This window comes from Dendropsophus ebraccatus, chromosome 5, assembly GCF_027789765.1.
Source record: "Dendropsophus ebraccatus isolate aDenEbr1 chromosome 5, aDenEbr1.pat, whole genome shotgun sequence".
NCBI lineage: Eukaryota > Metazoa > Chordata > Amphibia > Anura > Hylidae > Dendropsophus > Dendropsophus ebraccatus.
In genome coordinates this window covers 32866039-32885143 of record NC_091458.1, presented here as the reverse complement: position 1 = coordinate 32885143, position 19105 = coordinate 32866039, and the positions used below count along the sequence as shown (strand labels likewise).

The 19105-nt window shown below is 42.2% G+C and overlaps 1 protein-coding gene across 3 annotated transcripts in view; it reads left to right on the top strand.

The window, feature by feature from the left end:
• The window catches only part of XPO4 (exportin 4), an 87386-nt gene that overhangs the window by 39835 nt on the left and 28446 nt on the right, over window positions 1-19105 (top strand). For all 3 annotated transcript variants that reach the window (XM_069969821.1, XM_069969820.1, XM_069969819.1), the window contains exons 5-7: window positions 1900-2016; window positions 9894-10047; window positions 13945-14057. In XM_069969821.1, coding sequence (XP_069825922.1) covers window positions 1900-2016; window positions 9894-10047; window positions 13945-14057 — 384 coding nt within the window. The remainder of the gene's footprint in view (window positions 1-1899; window positions 2017-9893; window positions 10048-13944; window positions 14058-19105) is intronic.

Below are 19105 nucleotides of genomic sequence, written 5' to 3'. Positions count from 1 at the left end.
TATGGCTCTGGCTGCTGGAACACACACAGAGCTCTGCTGTACAGTAGCAGTGTGTGCCAACACTGAGCCGGAGCTAATGACTCTGCCTGACGGCTCGCTTACACAGTGATTTATTGTTCAGGATTCTACTGGAGGAGCCGGCGGCTCCTGATAACATGTAAATCATTGAATCCTCCCATTCTTCACATTCCCATAGACATGGCTGTTACTACAAATCACCTTCTGTGTGACACTTGTAATTCCTGGACAAGTCTCTCTCGTCTCGCATAATAAACGCTTTATTCATTATCTGGAATAAAAGCCGTAACAATGTTGGCTGTGGTGGTGCAGCCGTAAGATTACTTATTGTCTTGCCAAGCTTATTGCTTAAGGTGCCCATATACCCTAGGTTAATGTTTAATAGTGTGCAACGTCTACCTATAGGAGACGTCTTAAGGCCCTATTCCACGGAACGGTTATCGGCCGTATGCAGCCGATAATTGTCCCGTGGAATTGACAGCAACATCATTTATGCCAGCAGATCGTTGAAGTCGTTTGTTTTTCAACATGTTGAAAAACAAACGACTTATACAGCAACGATCTGCTGCCGGCGCTCCGTGGAATAGGAGCGTCTGCAGCAGAAGCTGCTGTATCCTATGAGCTGCCCGGACGATCAGCGAGCGGGGAACGAGGAGTAAACGAGCGCTTGCTCGTTTGCTCCTGTCAGTCGGCCTGTGGAATAGGGCCTTTTAGTCTTTCCTTTTATAGGTCTCCATAATTTTGGGTCTACTTTTGGCTTTAGCTTAAAAAACCTGCATTAGGGTAGCTTCACACATACCGACTACCGTCGGCTAGGTCCTGGCAGATCACTGTCACTACATACTCGCAGCTGTCTGAACGACCGCTGCGTGTATGTAATTCTGCTGGCCCCTTAACCCTTTCAGCTGCCGCCCGGCTCCCGCTGCACTCCCGCTCTGTATACATGTCCTCGCTGCACGGGGTCTCGGCGTACTGCTCTCCCGCCCGGCCAATCAGTGGCTGCGGCAGGGCAACACACTGATTGGCCGGGCGGGAGAGCAGTACATCGGGACCCCATGCAGCGAGCACAGGTAATGTATACAGAGCGGGAGCTGGGCGGCAGCTGAAGGGGTTAAGCGGCCGGCAGAATTACATAAACACAGCGGTCGTTCAGACCGCTGCGTGTATGTAGTGAAAGTGATCTGCCAGGACCTAGCCGACTCACAGCGTTATTAACGCTGCGAGTCAGTACAGGTGAAGCTACCCTTAAAGGGATTATCTTGCATCAGGAAAAATAGCTGCTTTCTTTTGGAACAGTGCAATCTTTGTCCTCTGTTTGGGTGTGGGTTTTGCAGCTCAGTCCCATTGAAGTGAATAGAGCCGAGTTGTAATACCTCACACAACCTCAAAATAGGTGTGGCAAAGTACAACATTTTCAATCCTTGATTGCTCCATTAAGAAGTATGTTTGATTCCAGATTATTTTACATTGTACGTAAAGGTCCGGGATGTCCATGTATTACTCCTCCTGAAATTTGTTGAGGGGGGTGGGGGGCTGACTTACAAGGGGGGGGGGAGCCTGATGTACAAGTGTGTGTTTGGCTCTACATATGCAGGTCCCCTCTCATTGTGTGTATTTGTAAGGATAGTGCATATCCTGCATATAATCCAGTTTCATGCCTGGTGTGAACAGCGGCCATGTGATCTTCTACTAATTAATGAGCTCAGTTGATTGAGTTTTGCAGCCAAGTAAAACAGCTGCTGACCCCATATCGCCTGCTTTGGGGGCCTGGGGGTGTTACTTTACAGCCTTTGTATCAGTACAAACATTTAACTTAAGTTTTTCATATGTTAAATTTTTCAACTATATTTATATATTTTTTTTTATTTTATTTTTTTGCAGCAAACATTGGCTTGTTCGATATTAACAGCACTTCTAATAGAATTCTCAAGTTCAAGCAAAACCAGCAACATCGGCCTTAGTATGGAATTTCATGGGAACTGCAAAAGAATATTTCAGGTGAGTGTTCTGCGAGTCACAGGCAGTGGTCGCAGAACTTGTTCTTGACTATAAAAATCCTATATGTGATCCTCTATACAGTGATGGACTTGCATAACACTGTAAATTTTTTTTTTAAGACCATCTGTATTCGATCTAAAAGATATAATACATTAGGGTACCCTAATCACACACCTTTTTACATCTCCGGAATATGCTCTCCTGTTCCTGAGATATGGGGGTTATAGTTTGTCTGACGATTTCAGTTAATAGTCAGAGGGGTGTGAAATTAATTTTACTAATAGGCGTGAATATCAGATGATGGGTGTGATTATACTGTAAGGGGTGTGTACTACGTATACAAATCGTTCTGTGTAATTGCAGGTAATCATCGAAAAATCCTTTGTATGTCATTGATTGTTGATTTAGAGCTAAACCTAAAATTATCGTTAATCATTCGCTAGTTGTTTGCTAATCGTTTGTTGTAATCCCACATTCGTTCGCTCAAGTTCCGCATTAGTTCACTAATTGTTCAGTGTAATTGCACATTGTTCGTTGTTTTGCTGGGATCAGAAGTAAAAAACGATCATAGTAATGATTGTATCTAACGACTATCGTTCTGTGTAATATGTTGAACAATTTCAGGTTAACGATAAACAATCTAATTTGCGATCGTTTATCGTTAGTCGTTAATCTTTAAAAATCGCTCTGTGTAATAGGACCCTAAGCCCACAAACTTTGGGAACAGGATAGTGTATCAGGAAGTTGTAAAAAGATGTGTAAGCCAGACACCCTAAGCTATTTAATGGTAACCTCTAGAGATGAGGGAACCTGGAGCATGCTTGAGTCCATCCGAACCCGATCGTTCGACATTTGATTAGCGGTGGCTGCTAAAGTTGGATAAAGCCCTAAGGCTATCGGGAAAACATGGATATAGTCATTGGCTGTATCCATGTTTTCCAGACAACCTTAGAGCTTTATCCAACTTCAGCAGCCCCAGCTAATCAAATACCGAACGTTTGGGTTCGGATGGACTCGAGGTTCGCTCATCTCTAGTAACCTCTCATATTTTTGAGGTTGGCTACAGGTCCTCTAGAGCAGGCTCATAAACTCAGCTTGCTTAATATACAGCAGGTGATGGTTATGTATTATAGCCGACAGTCGTCTACAACTTCCACTAACAGACTCTAGTCCCATATTAGCAGTTTTAAACTCCCAATGGCTTGATCTACACCGATTTGGCATTTAAGGGTCCTTTTACACAGAAAGATTATCTGACAGATTATCTGACAAAGATTTGAAGCCAAATCCAGAAACAGACTATAAACAGAACAGGCCATGAAGGAAAGTCTGAGATTTTTCCTCTTTTCAAATCCATTCCTGGCTTTGGCTTCAAACCTTTGGCAGATAATTTGTCAGATAATCTTTCTGTGTAAAAGGACCCTAAGGGTGGTATTATACGGGCCGAGCAGGGCCCGATAATACCTGTAAACGAGCGCCGATCTGCTAGATCTTTGCTCGTTTACTGGGCCTATTACACGGCCCGATAATCGTTTGACAAGAGCTGCAAGGACATCGTTACCGATGTCCTTGCAGCCCTTGCTTAACTGGCATACATTACCCATCCACGTTCCAGGGCTGCTCCTGCCGTCCGCTTCTCCCTGGGTCCCGTGCGCGCTCTAGCTTCACAGCGGCCTGTCAGCTGGTAGGCCGCTCAGCCAATCACAGGCCGGGACCGCCGCGGCCTGTGATTAGCTGAGCGGCCTACCAGCTGACAGGCCGCTGTGAAGCTAGAGGGCGCGCGGGACCCAGGGAGAAGCGGACGGCAGGAGCAGCCCTGGAACGTGGATGGGTAATGTATATCGTTAGTCGCCGGCCACGCACCCCTATTACACGTAGCGGTGCGCGGTCGGCGCCCGACAAAAATGGGGTCTGACCTATATCAACGATCAGCCGATGATCGTTATCGGCTGATCGTTGCATTTATTACACGGAGCGATAATCGGCCGAATCGGGGCCAATTCGGCCGATTATCGTTCCGTGTAATAGTACCCTTAGAGGCCAAATGACAGCTGCCACACCTGTCCCAATTGGCCCCCACTACACAATTTTAGGGTGCTGATGATTGCTTATGAAAGTGAGAAAAACATTAACTAAAAAATAGAGACATTTAGACTAAGATATATAGTGTGAATTTTAGTAGTAAAGCATAACAAACTATAAAAATTGGTTATTGTTGTAATTGCCTTACATATTTTTTTTAAATGGTTTTGCTGTATATTTCACAGCAAAATGAAGTGAGTCATTACAAAATTAAACTGGTCCTGCAAAAAAACAAGCTCTAATATGGCTTTGTATATGGGAAACGCTTATAAGTTGGAGAGGAAAAAAATTAACTTTCCTGGTCACTATAGGGTTAAAACTGAACTGATATTTGCAGTATTCAATCCCTGTAGACTAGTACTTGGTGACGCCAACCTTCCCCAGCTGGATGAATATTGAGTGAGTTTCTCTGCTTTGTACACTGCTGATCTTCTTGGCAGACTTGCTCTGATGACTGCAAACATCCAGATACCGAGTACTACAGATCCTCGATGTGGATTAACCCTTTCAAGACCAAGTGTCCTAAAAGCCTCCAATGCCCAGGACAACCTTTTGGCTTTAGCCATAGGATCATCATAGAGATCATTATATTGTGATGATCCCTTAACCCAAAGAGCACTGCCGCAATCTCTCCCCTGCAGCTGTCACAAGCTCCCCTGAGCTGCCGGGCATCTTTACAGCCTTACTGTAAGGACAGAACCCGATTCTGCCATTGCAGTACAAGCATCATAGGAGCTTCTATTGCAATGCGAGAACAGAGCAGGTTCTGTCATTACACTATGGTCTGTGAAGATGCCGGAGCCTTGGACAGCTGCAGAGGGGGGAGAGGGAAGCGGGCAAAGATCGCGGCTTCAGGCTATGGCATCATAATAAAATTGTTTATCATGATCCCATAGCTTAAAACGGAACCAATAGGTTCTTTCAGAACGGCAGAGAATGTAAGAGGTCATGCAGTACTGGGGCAGGAGGTGCGGTCATGCAGTACTGGGGCAGGAGGTGCGCTTCAGGAACAGAAAGGAAACTTCACCTTGCTGCAGTGATGGTGGTGGTGATAGTGCAGCATCAGGCATAGCCTACAGGGATGTCAATAGTCCAGCATCAGCAGAGGTGAAGATCTGGGTCTGTATATATTACACACATACACACATACACACAGGTGCCTTGGATTGGGAGCATAATTTGTTTCAGGACATCGCTTGTAATCCATATCACTCTTAAACCAAAGCAAATTTTTCCACAAATCATGTAAATGCAGACAAATGGTTCCACACCCCAAAATAACTTTTTTTTATTCTGAATAACATGTAAAACAAATGAAACAAACATTTAGAAACAGCTGAATATTATATTTTAAGTTACTGTACAGCCATGAGCATGTGAAGTATAATGTATAGTAAGTGCATAAACCTGAAAAACAGCAGCAGTTTGTAGATACAGGACGGAGCTGCAGATCCCCATAATGCAGTGACTTAGTACAACAGGTTAGAATTACCTCCACAGTCCTGTCCTCTGATGCAAGCCCCAGCCTGAAGTGGATCTGCTATGATTGGGAAGGTGATGAGACTTCCTGGGTCAGAGTACAGGGCTGTAGACCTCGCTATGCAGACCGTGCCCCTCCCCTGCTCCCCCTCGCACCCAGTACAGGAAGCTCTTAAACCAAAGCAATGCTCTAAAACCAAGTCACAATTGTGAAAAAGTGTGAGCTCTTCTTGCAAAATGCTCTTAATCCAAGTAACTCTTAAACCAAGGTACCACTGTATATGTATATTAATATTTTTTTTTTTTTTTTTTTTAATCTGGGAACCTTAAGTAAAAGGATTTCTGATATCAGAATGTGCCAATTTTACATAAAAGCTGCAGCTGGGCTTGATCTCTTAACATTAACAGTGGGGAAGGGGTGAATCACTACCCTCTCCACTGCCCTTCATCTAAAACCCCCATCCACTGCAATCTCCGCCACTATGGTTTGCCATCCTAGTTTCATCCTATGCAAGGTGAATCCACAACATACTGGGCAATCTGAGGATGTGCAATCTTCTGCTTGTCCTTAGAGCCTTCGTGAAAAATTCTTGCTTGTAAACCTCACTGCCATTGTTCTGTAAATTCTGCACTTAATTTGCTATGAGCTTAAAGGGAGCCTTTCATTACTTTCATGTTGCCTGAACGACAAGACTTTTGAGTGGTCCCCGGTGGCTTCTCCCTGCCCTATGGTTTGATTGACAGCTCACTCCAATATACTGAAGCAGGGAGGGAACCATCAACCAAAGCTGGTGTGGGAGGGAAAAGCTGTAGGGATTGTCCCAATATCTCGCGGTTCATTTACCATGAAAGTGATGACAGGTTCCCTTTAAAGCAGGAATGGGTAACCTTCAGCTCTCCAGCTGTTGAAAAGTTACAATTCCCATCATGCCTGGACAGCCAAAACCAAAGTTCTGTCTGTCCAGGCATGATGGGAATTGTAGTTTTGCAACAGCTGGAGAGTCACAGGTTCCCCAATCCTTGCTTCAAAGGATACCTATGACTTTGAGAGACTTGTGACCCATCACTTTACATATCTGAAGTGTTTATCATGTGGTCTTGGTGCTGTGACCCCCACAAGCCTATATAATGGAGTAGAAGTTCTCAGCTTAGCATTGCTATTGTTTTCTATACCTCTGTACACTGCTGACGCCACTCTTCCAGCCGAACCAAAAGGAACGGTCACAGTGCAATCAGATTACTTTTGCCTATTTCTTAGAAAAATTGAGGGTGTTGAGACCTGGACCACCATAGATCAAGGTTTGACGTGTCAGGTTTTTCAAGGTGATGAGTACCCCTAAAGAGGTTAGTGGTAATTGTCTTAATAAGAGGACCCAAAGACCGGGAGACTTGTCAGGACCTATATAGTACATGCAATTTCACAGACCACCCGCTTAATGATCAGCCTGTGTGTGACACTTCCATCGTGCAGCTTGATGGATGCCCCCATTGTAGTAGCTTTAAATTCTAAGAAACCTTTCTGACTTTCCAGATGTTCTTCATCTTTTACTTAATACTCAATCTGTGTGTTATCAGGAGACCATTTTAACTGGTGGGCTACTACTATACTACACACAGGGCTAACACACTCTAAGGGCCGTATTCCACCGGACGATTATCGTTCAGATTATCATTAAATCGGTCGAATCTAAACTATAATCGTTTGGTTGAAATGCAGTTAACGATCGAACGAGAAATCGTTGATCGCTTTATAAGACCTGGACCTATTTTTATCGTTGCTCGTTCGCAAATCATTTGCATTGAATAAGACATTGTTCAGTCGTTCGCAGTAGATACGAACGCAATAGCGAAGAAAAACGATCGCAAATACGATCATAAGTAACGATTATTGTTCCATGGAAATGAGTGAACGTTTTCAGGTCTTTCGCACTAGCGGTCGTTTGAGATCGTTTATCGTTAACGATTTTGCGAACGATAATCGTCCGCTGGAATAGGGCCCTAACTACGGCTGCCTTAAAATAAACTTTGGCCAATGTCCAGAGCCATCTGTTTTTACCTCTGTCCCGCTTGCAGATGGCTCACTTGTCTCATAGTTTGTTCTGCACTTGAAGTGCTTCACACCATAGACCTGTGTTTGTAGAACAAGCAGCTTTAGGTCTGGAGGGAATACAGAAAATACCATTCTTATTTGAATTGAGCAAACCCGGGACGGTAGGCAATATTCTGCCCCATGTAGGATGTCATAAAAATCTTTTTTTTTTTTTCTTTGATTGGGCTGAAAATTGGATGTGGAGGAAGAGAAACCCAAGTGAGATCAAAAAGAGACCACCCTTTGCTGCCTGCGGTGTATTGTATGCATTGGGCTATGTTTACACTTGGTGAAGGTAAAATCCACAGCACATACATACATAGGAGCGGGCAGCAGACTTATAAACCTAAACGGTCATATTGCGGCTCTTTGCTGTGGATTCTGTCACGTTTCTTGTAGCAGAGGTCACGTCTGCCTGTCGCATGGCTATTTAATTGCAGAATTGCAAGGAGATCCATGGTGGGAATTTTGTGACTGCATTTTAGTTTCTTGTTCCTCTTGATTTGTAAGCTGCTGCCAACGAATGTCACGATCTGCAGTGTATTTATAAAAGTAATACTGTACAGCAAAAGACATGTTAGAAAATGAATTCTGACCCACCCAAAAATTTTATATAATATTAGTCTTGACTGCAAAGTGAATTAACACATTGGGGTGAGCAGACTTCCCCAACCACATGGCTTTACCTATTTCCCCATATAAGGCAGTTGGGTGAATATAGACGTATGTGCGGTTATCTCAGCCCTCGGTATCTTATGGGAGGGTGATAAGCTCTGCACGCTGCTGCTGAGAGATTTTTTTTGTACATTTACTAAGCTCTAATTTTATTGTGTGTGTGTGTGTATATATGGATGTGTTATATATTATATATTTTAATTTTACACACCAAGCATTTTAAGATTTTAAATTATATATATATATATATATATATATATATATATATATATATATATTTAAAATCTTAAAATGCTTGGTGTGTAAAATTAAAATATATAATATATAACACATCCATATATACACACATACACACATACACACACACACACACACACTGTATACAGAATACTGCAAAAACATGGTTAGAATAGGCAGATAGGTGTCCAGGTTAAGTGGTTAGTTTTTTGGAGGAGAAAAAAGATGGCAAACAGTATTCTTTAGCAGGATTTGTATTTGGCAGTCTGCATTTTAGTTTTTCACAATCTAGATAAGGAAACAATATATAATATAATACTTATTAATAATAATAATGTAAAATTATTGATTTTTTTTTTTTCGGGTTCAGTGGAGGAATAAGTAGCCATTGGCATTCTAACAATTTTGTAAATCCTATCAATATTTTAAGAGAAAATAAAGTATCAAGATTTTTTCAGTTATAATATATATATATATATATATATATATATATATATATATATATATATATATATATATATATATATATATTATATATAAAATGAATCTAGAGTGTGTGTGTATATAAAGTATAGCTTAAATAAAATTATGTATGTATTTTTCTGTCTTTACATGGTAATGGTCACAGCACCCTTAGTGGTCCAATTAGTGGTAATAACAAATATAACTTGGTCAACTTTAGCCACTGCGATTCACAGTAATTTTTTTTTTTTCTATATTCTTATTCTTCCTCCTTTACAAGTGTAAGTCCTCACAGGCAGGGTCTTCTCTCCCTACATATTGGTCTGTCATTTACTCATGTTGTGTCCTCTTGATTTTACATTACGTTTCTGGTTAACCCCTTATGTACAGCACACTGGTCCGATGTGCTCTTTTAAAATTAGCAGTAGTAGTAATAATGACACCAGTAAGTGTCACCACCACCCCCCCCCCCCCCCACCCCCAAATCTGAAGCCCAGCACCATTATCTACTTAGCTGCCACTGCTTAGAAAAGAAAACAAACGTGTAGATGGCTAAATACCTGCATGCCCCCCAACTGTGGCCATTCCTGGCATAGTACTTCAGCCTACCCATTGGTCATGGTATTTGAGGAAGGAAGGTGCTACTGAAAATGTCTTTTTATGGAAAAGTTAGTCCTGGAAGATGATGATGGTGTAATGACGTGCTAGTGCCCTGATGACAGAATGACATAGGATCACTTTTATAGAGCGAGCCCCACAGCTCCCCAGAGAGGCACTCTTCCCATCATCCCTTGCAGCAGCAGTTGTAGTAGCTTTAGCTTTTTCTAGCTGTGTAATGTTTGTTCTCTTTCAGGAAGAGGATTTACGGCGAATCTTCATGTTAACAATAGAAGTTCTACAGGAGTTCAGCAGACGGGAGAACCTCAATGCTCAGATGTCTTCGGTATTCCAGCGATATCTTGCACTAGCCAATCAGGTTTTAAGCTGGAACTTCCTGCCTCCAAACTATATCCTTTCACTGCATTTTCTTAGGGGGTATTAAAGATTGCAATTTAAAGGGTTAAATATCTTAGTAGTCAGCAGTGTAGCCTCATAGAGCTCGGGTTGTTAAACAAAGGCAACAGTTACATGGCGTTTGTATGGGCATCCCAACTGGTAAGTTGCTTGGTTTTTTATAAAATAGCCTTAATATAAAATATATATATTGCCAGTTCTGCAGTTTTAATTGGAAATGTATTACAGTTTTTCCTCTGCAGCTTTCATGTATTACAATGCATAGAAGGCTGCTCGGTTCCATTCAGTCTAACAGCTGTCTCCATCCCATTCTTTAGTGAATCCGCATCTAAGCTTCATTCAGATTTGATAGGATTTGAGCTTAAAGTGTCACTGTCGTTTACTTTTTTTTTTGCAGAAATCAATGGTACAAGCGATTTTTAAGAAACTTTGTAATTGGGTTTATTAGCCGAAAAATGCATTTTTATCATGAAAAAGCAGTTTTAAGCTCTCCCCCCTGTCTTCATTGTTCTCCTATGGAGAGGGGAGGCTTTGAGAGAGATGAGGCACCAAAACAGGACAACAAAGTGTTAATTTACAGTTAAATCACCGGGCTATCTCCTCTGAAATCAGCACTGACCTCTGAATACGGGCTTTCACACAGGTCCCGCTGTGTAATTCTTTGTTCTCTGCTGGCGACTGATCTCCCTCCTCCTCCCTCCGCTCTCTATAGGTTACACAGGGCTCAACTGATGTAAATTAGTCGATTTCCTGATGATGAGCAGTGGATGAAAGAGGGGGGGGGGGGGGACCTGCGGAAAGTCTTTTTGAATGCAGATAATGGCATATTTGCCTAATAAACCCAATTACAACGTTTCTTAAAATCGCCTGTGTCGTCCACCTCCATCTTTACATGTTACATGTGAAAGTTACATGTAATTGGTTTTACAATAGAATAGATAGAACGTTATGACTAGATGGAAAACTTTAGAAGGCTGTCTACACCATGTGGGATACATGAGGGGGAAGCAGTGTAGGGTCTATGATAGAAGCCGGGGATATAAAGGTCCATGTATAGAAGGTGACTGCTCATTATCGGCCTCCCCAGCAGCCAGAGATGAGTGAGGGGAGAGTCCTTGCCATCCATCTAAGCAGATTGTAGTAATAGATACGGGAAGGAATGAAGACCTGCATTATTGTTCTAGCAGTTTAATTACAGGAACCTTCTTTGTTCCCTGGATATAGAAGGCTCGCTCTGATGTTACATGTTTATAAGAGCAGTGACTTTCATACCTTCAGTATAAATAAGCCTGGGTATTGTATTACTTTTGTCTCTCCAAAGCCCTTATGATATTATTGTGTTTCAACATCCTTTGGAGTCCTTTGGCAGACCTCATTGTCGTTGAGCAAAGTACAATGCACTATAGGAATTTTGCAGCTAGCATATCGCTCCTTTTAAAGTGAAGATTGGTACACGTACATTAGCCGGACATTGTTACTGAGAAAGTGTCCGACACTCGCCCACCACCTGCCCACGAGCATCACCAGAGGTCAGGAGAAACGCTGAGGGACTAGAACAATAAGAGATGTCAAGTGCAAAACAAAGAGTGTAGGTATCAATATTTTTTAGGCACAAAGTGCCACTAAGATTTTTTTTTTTTTCTTCTACAGCTTTGTTTTTGTTAGCATTTTTTTTTTCTTGTAATAGGTACATATTATACTATGTCAGACATTTCAAAAGTTTATCAGTCGGGGTCTGAGTATAGAGCATGGAGAGACATGCACTACCATGTGAGCGGGGCGACACCATAGTTATAAATTGTGTTAGGCAGCTGTCTTGGTCACATCATATGGAGCCGGGAGACACTAAGTGCTGACTTCTTCAGTCATACTCCTGATCAGTAGGATTCTGAACACTCGGATCCCAAGGGAGTTAAACTTACGATATGTCTATATGACCTATCAAAAGTGTTCTCTGGTGGCATTGCCCATTTAAAGTGTAACTACCGTTTTAAAAAACTTCTGACATGTCATAGTGACAGACATTTGAGAATGGGATTGGTGCAATCCTGAAATGCGTTGTTTTATTAAATAATGTTTTAGTACTTTATTTTGCCTTCTTTTTTTTTTCTTGGACCTGCACCGTTGGACCCAGTTGTGGAGTGGAGGATTTTGTTGTCAGAAGTGTATATCTGTCGGGGTCCTGCTGCTGAGAATCCCACCAATGGCTATAATGAAGGGGCGGGAGTGCGCGCTCTTCCTCTTCATCTTTGCTAATACGAGCAGTCTATGGAATTCAGCTTCCTGGGGCAGAGCGCACACTCCCATGCAGCAGTACCCATTTGAAGGGCTGGCCTAAAGGTCTAGGGCCTACAGAAGTTTGTTTACATTATAGGTACCCTTTATTCTAATATTCCTGTTATTCCTGTGTATGAGGAATGGACGGATTCAAGCTTCACAACAATGTATTATAGCCTAGCGTCCCGAACCCGACCCTGACCCGAACTCACCACTCACTGTGATTCCAGGTGGGTCAGCCTGCAGTCTGGTACAATAGTCATAAAAATGCTTCTCCAATACACTTGTCAGATACACTTATTAGACTTTGTTTACAGTGTCTGACAATGCAAGATCTGCTGCCTGTCAGACCCCTATGTTTTACGCCTCTTTCTCGCTGTGGGGGGAATTTAGCGTAAGTGTAACAATAGTGCTTAATGGGGATATCTGGAGAGCAAAGAAGGTCCAACCAGTTCTGCTCCCCAGTTCTTCACTTCCTCCTCCTGGCCGTCTGGGATAATAACTTGTGAGATGAGAAGTAGGTTGAATAGGATGTGGCGATGTTTTAATAGCTGCCCAATGTTAATCTCATGGCGACATCAGGCAGCTATCGTACATTGCGTACGGGTGTGCTTTTACTACCACCACCCCCTTCCAGTCTTGGAGGTGAAGCGCCGGAGATCAGAACAGGTAGAACCTTTTCTGCTCTCCAAATAACCCCATTTCAAGCGTTAAGCAATAGTTTGTGTCTTTTGTCGGGTTTGGCCTGCTGGTACGCGGTGGGCATGGCATGGTATGGTGCATTACCCTCCCATGTGCCAAATCTACTAGATAGATCGCCCCCTTAGTCCAGGAGTGGAACCAACACACAAACTTTTTAAGCCATTGGGGTCCCCATCACTACTTTTTTTCCTTAAAAAAAAAAATATATATATATACACTGGAATCTGTAATGGAGTTGTGGCCGTCACTATTAGGAATAAAGTGTAGATGTATGTAAAGGAACACATCCCCCAGCATAGACTCCTAAATAAAACCCTGTAAGTGACGTCTGTTCTTTCTAGCCCTTCAGCCCCTGATTGTACATCCATTTACATGGTCTGGCTTTCATCCACTTGTTCCCATCACTTCTATTATTACCCTACAGTATTACCTCCTTATCGGCTCCGCTCCATTGCCCTGAAGGAGTTGAGCAAACAAAGAGTAACTTTCCAGTGTATAATGCCCAGTATCCCACTTGTTTTCCTGAATGGAGATAAGGGGGGGGGGGGAGGATAGAAAAGCTGCAGTTCTGTATACAGGGATAGCACCTGTTGTGTGGTCGCTGTTTGATAAGTAGGGGGCTAATGTGACAGGAAAGAGGGCAAAGTGATTGTACGGTGATGGCACTCGGCATAATGCTGATCACACTGTTATGTGGCATTCCCGCAGCATTCTTTTATATGGCGGCCTAATACCTTGTATTCCCTGGCCTCATGCATGAATTATGCAGCGTATGTGAAGAGGCTTAAAGCCGGTTTCCATTGCATTCTTGTGTCGTGGATGCTGCTGCACTACAGGCTCCTGGTTTTTTTTTTCCCTCCCTTCTTTAAAGGCTTGTAGGAATGTTATTGTTGACCTTGACACCAGATAACTGGGCAGACATTATATAGCTATGTTCGAGTCCTCCCAAAATGTGATGTTGAAGCCGACAGAGTCCTGGCGTGAAACCCTCCTGGACAGCAGAGTTATGGAGCTTTTCTTCACAGTAAGTTCTGCCTTTCTTTGCTTTTATTTTTTTATTATTTTCATAGAATATTTTATTTTCTCTTTTTATATATGTACATAATGGTATTTGGTAATGTGCTGCTAACCCACACTATTGTTCTTTTAATGCAAGGGATTCAGGTTTGGTGTTTTGAGTACATAGTGCTAACTCTTTATTATGGCAGCATCTTCTGTAAGAGATTTCATTGCCTTGAAAGGGATAAATGTAATAAAAAAGACAGCATTACACATTTCATGTGATTTATTCTAAACGTTATGCTCTATATTAGAAGATAAAGAATTTTTGTTACATGGTTATAGGTTTAAATTATTTTTTTTTTTAAACTTCTAGATGTCTATATAATAAATATATATATATATATATATATATATATATATATATATTATAAATTATAAATTTTTCCTGCATTGCAACAAAAGCCTTCATTGTTAATACATGTGAGGTCACATTCTGGCGGTGTAAGGCGACCATCTCATTATAATCACAGGCTCAAATTTATAACGAGACGGCCGCCTCTTAGTATGGAACATTATAGCCTTAATATGAACTTAGGAAAGAGTCTATAATACTGGTAGCCAGAATAAATAATACATCGTTTTACTTTATTTTACTCCCAGTTGTACGGTTTAAAACATTCTGTAGAATTTTCTGTTAATATTTCTGCAACATCTGTGATATTTCTTTACAATAGATGTCTTAATTTTTTTTTTTTTGTATGCGTGATTTTGTTTTTATGGTCTGTTCATAACTGTGTGTATATTATATACAATGTCGCACAATAAAAAAGTGAGTTTACTGTCTCAGCTTGAGCCTTTTTAGAATGTTCACATGAGCTAAGGCTTTTTTTTTGAATTTTTTAATGCTGGTTGTTTTTATGTTGAAGCACTTGTAGCACAAATTCTTTGGGCGCAAATTGATCACAGTTGGTGTAAATGTGTTTGTGTGTGTATATGTGGTCTTTGCATTTAAGAGTGGGTTTTTCTTGTGTCAGCTTTATCAAATTAGCACATGGACCTTCATAAATTTCAGGTCCACTGTGACGCTAATGAATGTTAGTGCTAAATGGCTACATCTGTTAGCTTGGTGTAAATGTGGTCCGGGCTGGATTTGAGCAAAACTTGCTGTTTAAATAAATGTGCTGTAAACTGGGTGTATTAGCCACGCTTAACAGATGTGGAGTGGCATAACCTGCAGAAAGTTTCAAATGGAGCAATTGTGTAAATATTGTCAGGGTTGTGGTTTTTTGTTTTTTTTTTACATCAATGATAAATTACACTTTTTTTTTATAAATTGTTTTCGTTTTTTGTATGCGTAAAATGGCAGATTTATGTCCAAAATAAGTACCATGGTTACATGAGCCCAGAGTTTCTACATGTAAATCAAATCAATGGGGGGAATTTATCAATGAGTTTGGTGTAAAATAATTTCCGCAAAAACGTGCAACTTTTCAGCACTTGATTTCTGGTGAAAGCATTGATAAATCCCCCCCCCCCCCCCCCAATTCTTAATCAATATTTTTTTTTCATAATGGACATCAATGAGAAACTCCTATCTGTAGACCATTTAGCTATGCGTTTTGTCTAACCCTGATAAGAGGTATAGAAGACTTAGAAAAAGAGACAGCAGCGACTCGGGAGAGATTTCCTGTTACACGAGGAGGGAATACCTGACTCTGTTCTCTCTGATTGTGTGTTCTCCGTATGGGGCAATAGGACAACTGTGCGGATGAGAGAAGCAGTATGTTGTGTCTATGAGCGGCACGGCTTGGCTGCTAAGACTTGCGGACCCAGTGTTTCTGGTCTGATTAGGTGTAAAACTCCATAGAAGAACAGTAACAGGCTGACTGAACAGCTGTCTGGTAGACATCTAAACAACTGCTGCCGTCAGCTGTGACCACCTCCTGCAAATACCCTCTGGCTCAGCCGGTTAACTCTTTGCGTCCTCTCATGTTTTTGATTCCACGGGTCCTTTATAGGTCTCCATGGTGAATGAGTCGGCATATAAACACCTCGTAACCGTGCACCATATATTATCTATCTAATCGGAGATTTGCCGCCGCCACAGTGGAGCGTGTCCACTTTATAGCCAGCTGGATTGACTCTGTCTAATCCGTCATCTTGTTTGATAGGAGACCTTTGATCATGGTTTCGGCGAGACAGTGTCGTTATTGCTTTGTTTATCTAGCGCCTATCCGTTTTCATATCCTCGTGCTATTGTGTTACACGAAACCCATGACCCGCTATAAGACAGTAGTGCAAACTGCCGTGTATTGGGTTTCCCGGTCTATGTCTATCTAACAAATGGATAATTTTCTGAGTAAATCGGTAATCAAACGTCAATTTGGAAGAGGCTAGATTTATCACAGACTCTTGATGTGCGTCCACATATTGATGCATAGAGACCTAACAAAGCTTTGCAGCCATCGACCTGACATTTTGTAGCTGTCATCTTTCCATAATGACTTATCTTTTACACTGGGAGGCCATCGCCCTTTTTATAACCTTTCTACGTAGAAACACAGTAGCGGCACTCTCCCATAGGTAAAATTGCTTTAATTCATAGGCAAGAACATAGGACAAACAGTGCGATCCACAGGAAGAGCTACGAATCGTTTCGCGCTACACGCGCATCAACAGGCTGTTGATGCGCGTGTAGCGCGAAACGATTCGTAGCTCTTCCTGTGGATCGCACTGTTTGTCCTATGTTCTTGCCTATGAATTAAAGCAATTTTACCTATGGGAGAGTGCCGCTACTGTGTTTCTACGTAGAAAGGTATTAATCATGTCTCCGGCAGAGCACCACCCGATGGTATAACAGCGGTTCCAGCTTCAGTACACAGCCCGGGCTTGCTCTACATATTGACTGGTGTGCCAGCCGTTACTTTTTGGTTGGTGTGCCCTTTTTATAATGCTCTACTGGATCATAATATGTTATGGTTCTGGTGTCCACATAAGCAATGGGTTTTTTTTGTAATTACTACTGCTCAGTGTCCCTTTAAGAGATCTATTAAGTAGGCTGGTCATCTTTAAAGAAAATATCCCGTGTCTCACATCAGCCCCATCACAGGGGAGAAGACACCGCTTAGAGCTAACACGTAACTGTGAAAGACTCACACCATGCCTGGTATCTTGTCATGGGGCAGGGAAAAAAGGTGGCTTCCAGTCACTCTTTCCGTCACCTTCACCCACGAATATTGGCTTCGTTGAGTTTAGAGAGGAACCCTGCACTCCCTGTCAATCAAGCCTGACAGGCCGGAAGAGGATGTGCCCCGATACCAGTCGCAGCACGCCCTATTCAATAGTGATCAGATTTATGCAGTATTGGTTAGAGTGGAAGAGAATGGTGTCAGAACGCCGCTCTCCCCATCAGGTCCTGGTGCTGGGTGTGTGACGTCCCCAGGGACCTGACAGGTTTTCTTTAAAGTGTCACTGTCGTTAAAATTTTTATTGCAGAAATCAATAGTCCAGGTGATTTTTAAGAAACTTTGTAACTGGTTTTATTAGCTGAAAAATGAATTTTTATCATGAAAAAGCAAGCAGTTTTGAAGCTCTCCCCCTGTCTTTATGGTTTTCCTATAGAGAGAAAGTAAAAGCAGCCAAACAGGACAACAAAGAGTTAATTTACATTCACATTGCGGCTATCTCCTCTGACAGTCACCACTGACCTCTGAATAGCACTGTGAATAGCTCCCCCACTGAGCAATCCTTTGTTCTCGGCTCTCAGCTGCCCGCTAATCTCACTCCTTTCCCCTCCCCCTCCCCTCTTCATAGACCAGACAGATCCGACTGATGAAAAAACAGTCGAGATTTTCTGATTCTGAGGAGTGGATGACAGAAAGGAGAGGAGGGGGGACCTGGGAAAAGGCTTTTTACATGCAGATAATGGCATGTTTGGCTAATAAACCCAATTACAAAGTTTCTTAAAATCGCCTGGACTATTGATTTCCGCAAAATAAAAAATTTTAAGGGGATACCTGTCATTTAGCTGTCTTGACCCATATTGAAATGACCACGGCAGTAGAGTTCCGTGCAGGAGCACTATTTGAATTTAATAGGGCTTATGAAGGAAACTTGCCCAGCATGGGCTTGTCCATAGTTACTTAATCGTCCAGCATTTCCAACGAATGCACGCCCATGGGGTGCAGATGGCTAATGCACAGTGCATATTGTAGTCTCTTCTGTACCCTCCCATCAGCTAGTACCTTATGAAGAGAAGGGCCTATGTTGATAGGTGTAGTACCTTATGGAGAGAAGGGCCTATGTTGCTATGTGTAGTACATGTGTAGTACCTTATGGAGAGAAGGGCCTATGTTGCTTCGAAGCCGTCTGTGAGGCGTCTTCAGGCTACAACACAAGGCAGTGGTCTCTCAAACAGGAATTATTTGTACAATTTCGATAACATTCGGTAGTGTGAATTTGTAGGTCTCAGTAGTTGTGGGCGCCGTTGCATCATCTGGGTGACACATGGGGATGTGCGTAATTGTCCGCCATCTTTGTCTCTCAGATGTATCCGCTTCTGAGAATCCTAAGATATATTGCTATATGAAAAAAACAAAAGGACTTTTCACAGATGACTAGTGGTTATAACCCATGTGGAGGAGGGGAGCTAATTTGCATACTTTTTCCCCATGAAGCATTGCAAGGCTCCATACACAGCGGGATCCTCCTCAATGAGAATGTGCATGTTACCTGTATGCAGTTTTCTGCATAGTAGACAAACATTTCACAGTAAAAAGCAAATATTTTCATGATTTAAATAAGCAAAAATCCCCAAAGCTCCTTGGTGCATCTCCCTGAGCTTCTGGCTGGTCTGCAGGTATTGGCCGTTCTTGTTAAGTGGGGTAGGAGGGGCTCAGTCAGACGGACGGCACAAACTGTGGCCCTGTAATAGTTGAGTTACACAGTGATAAATGGACACCAGGGACCGCGTGTGTCTGTGTTGTCGCTGCTGCCGCTTGTCTGCTGGCTTTTTAGCTTTGTTTTTACAATAATGCTGACCTCCCTGAAACCCGAGTCATTGTAAATTCA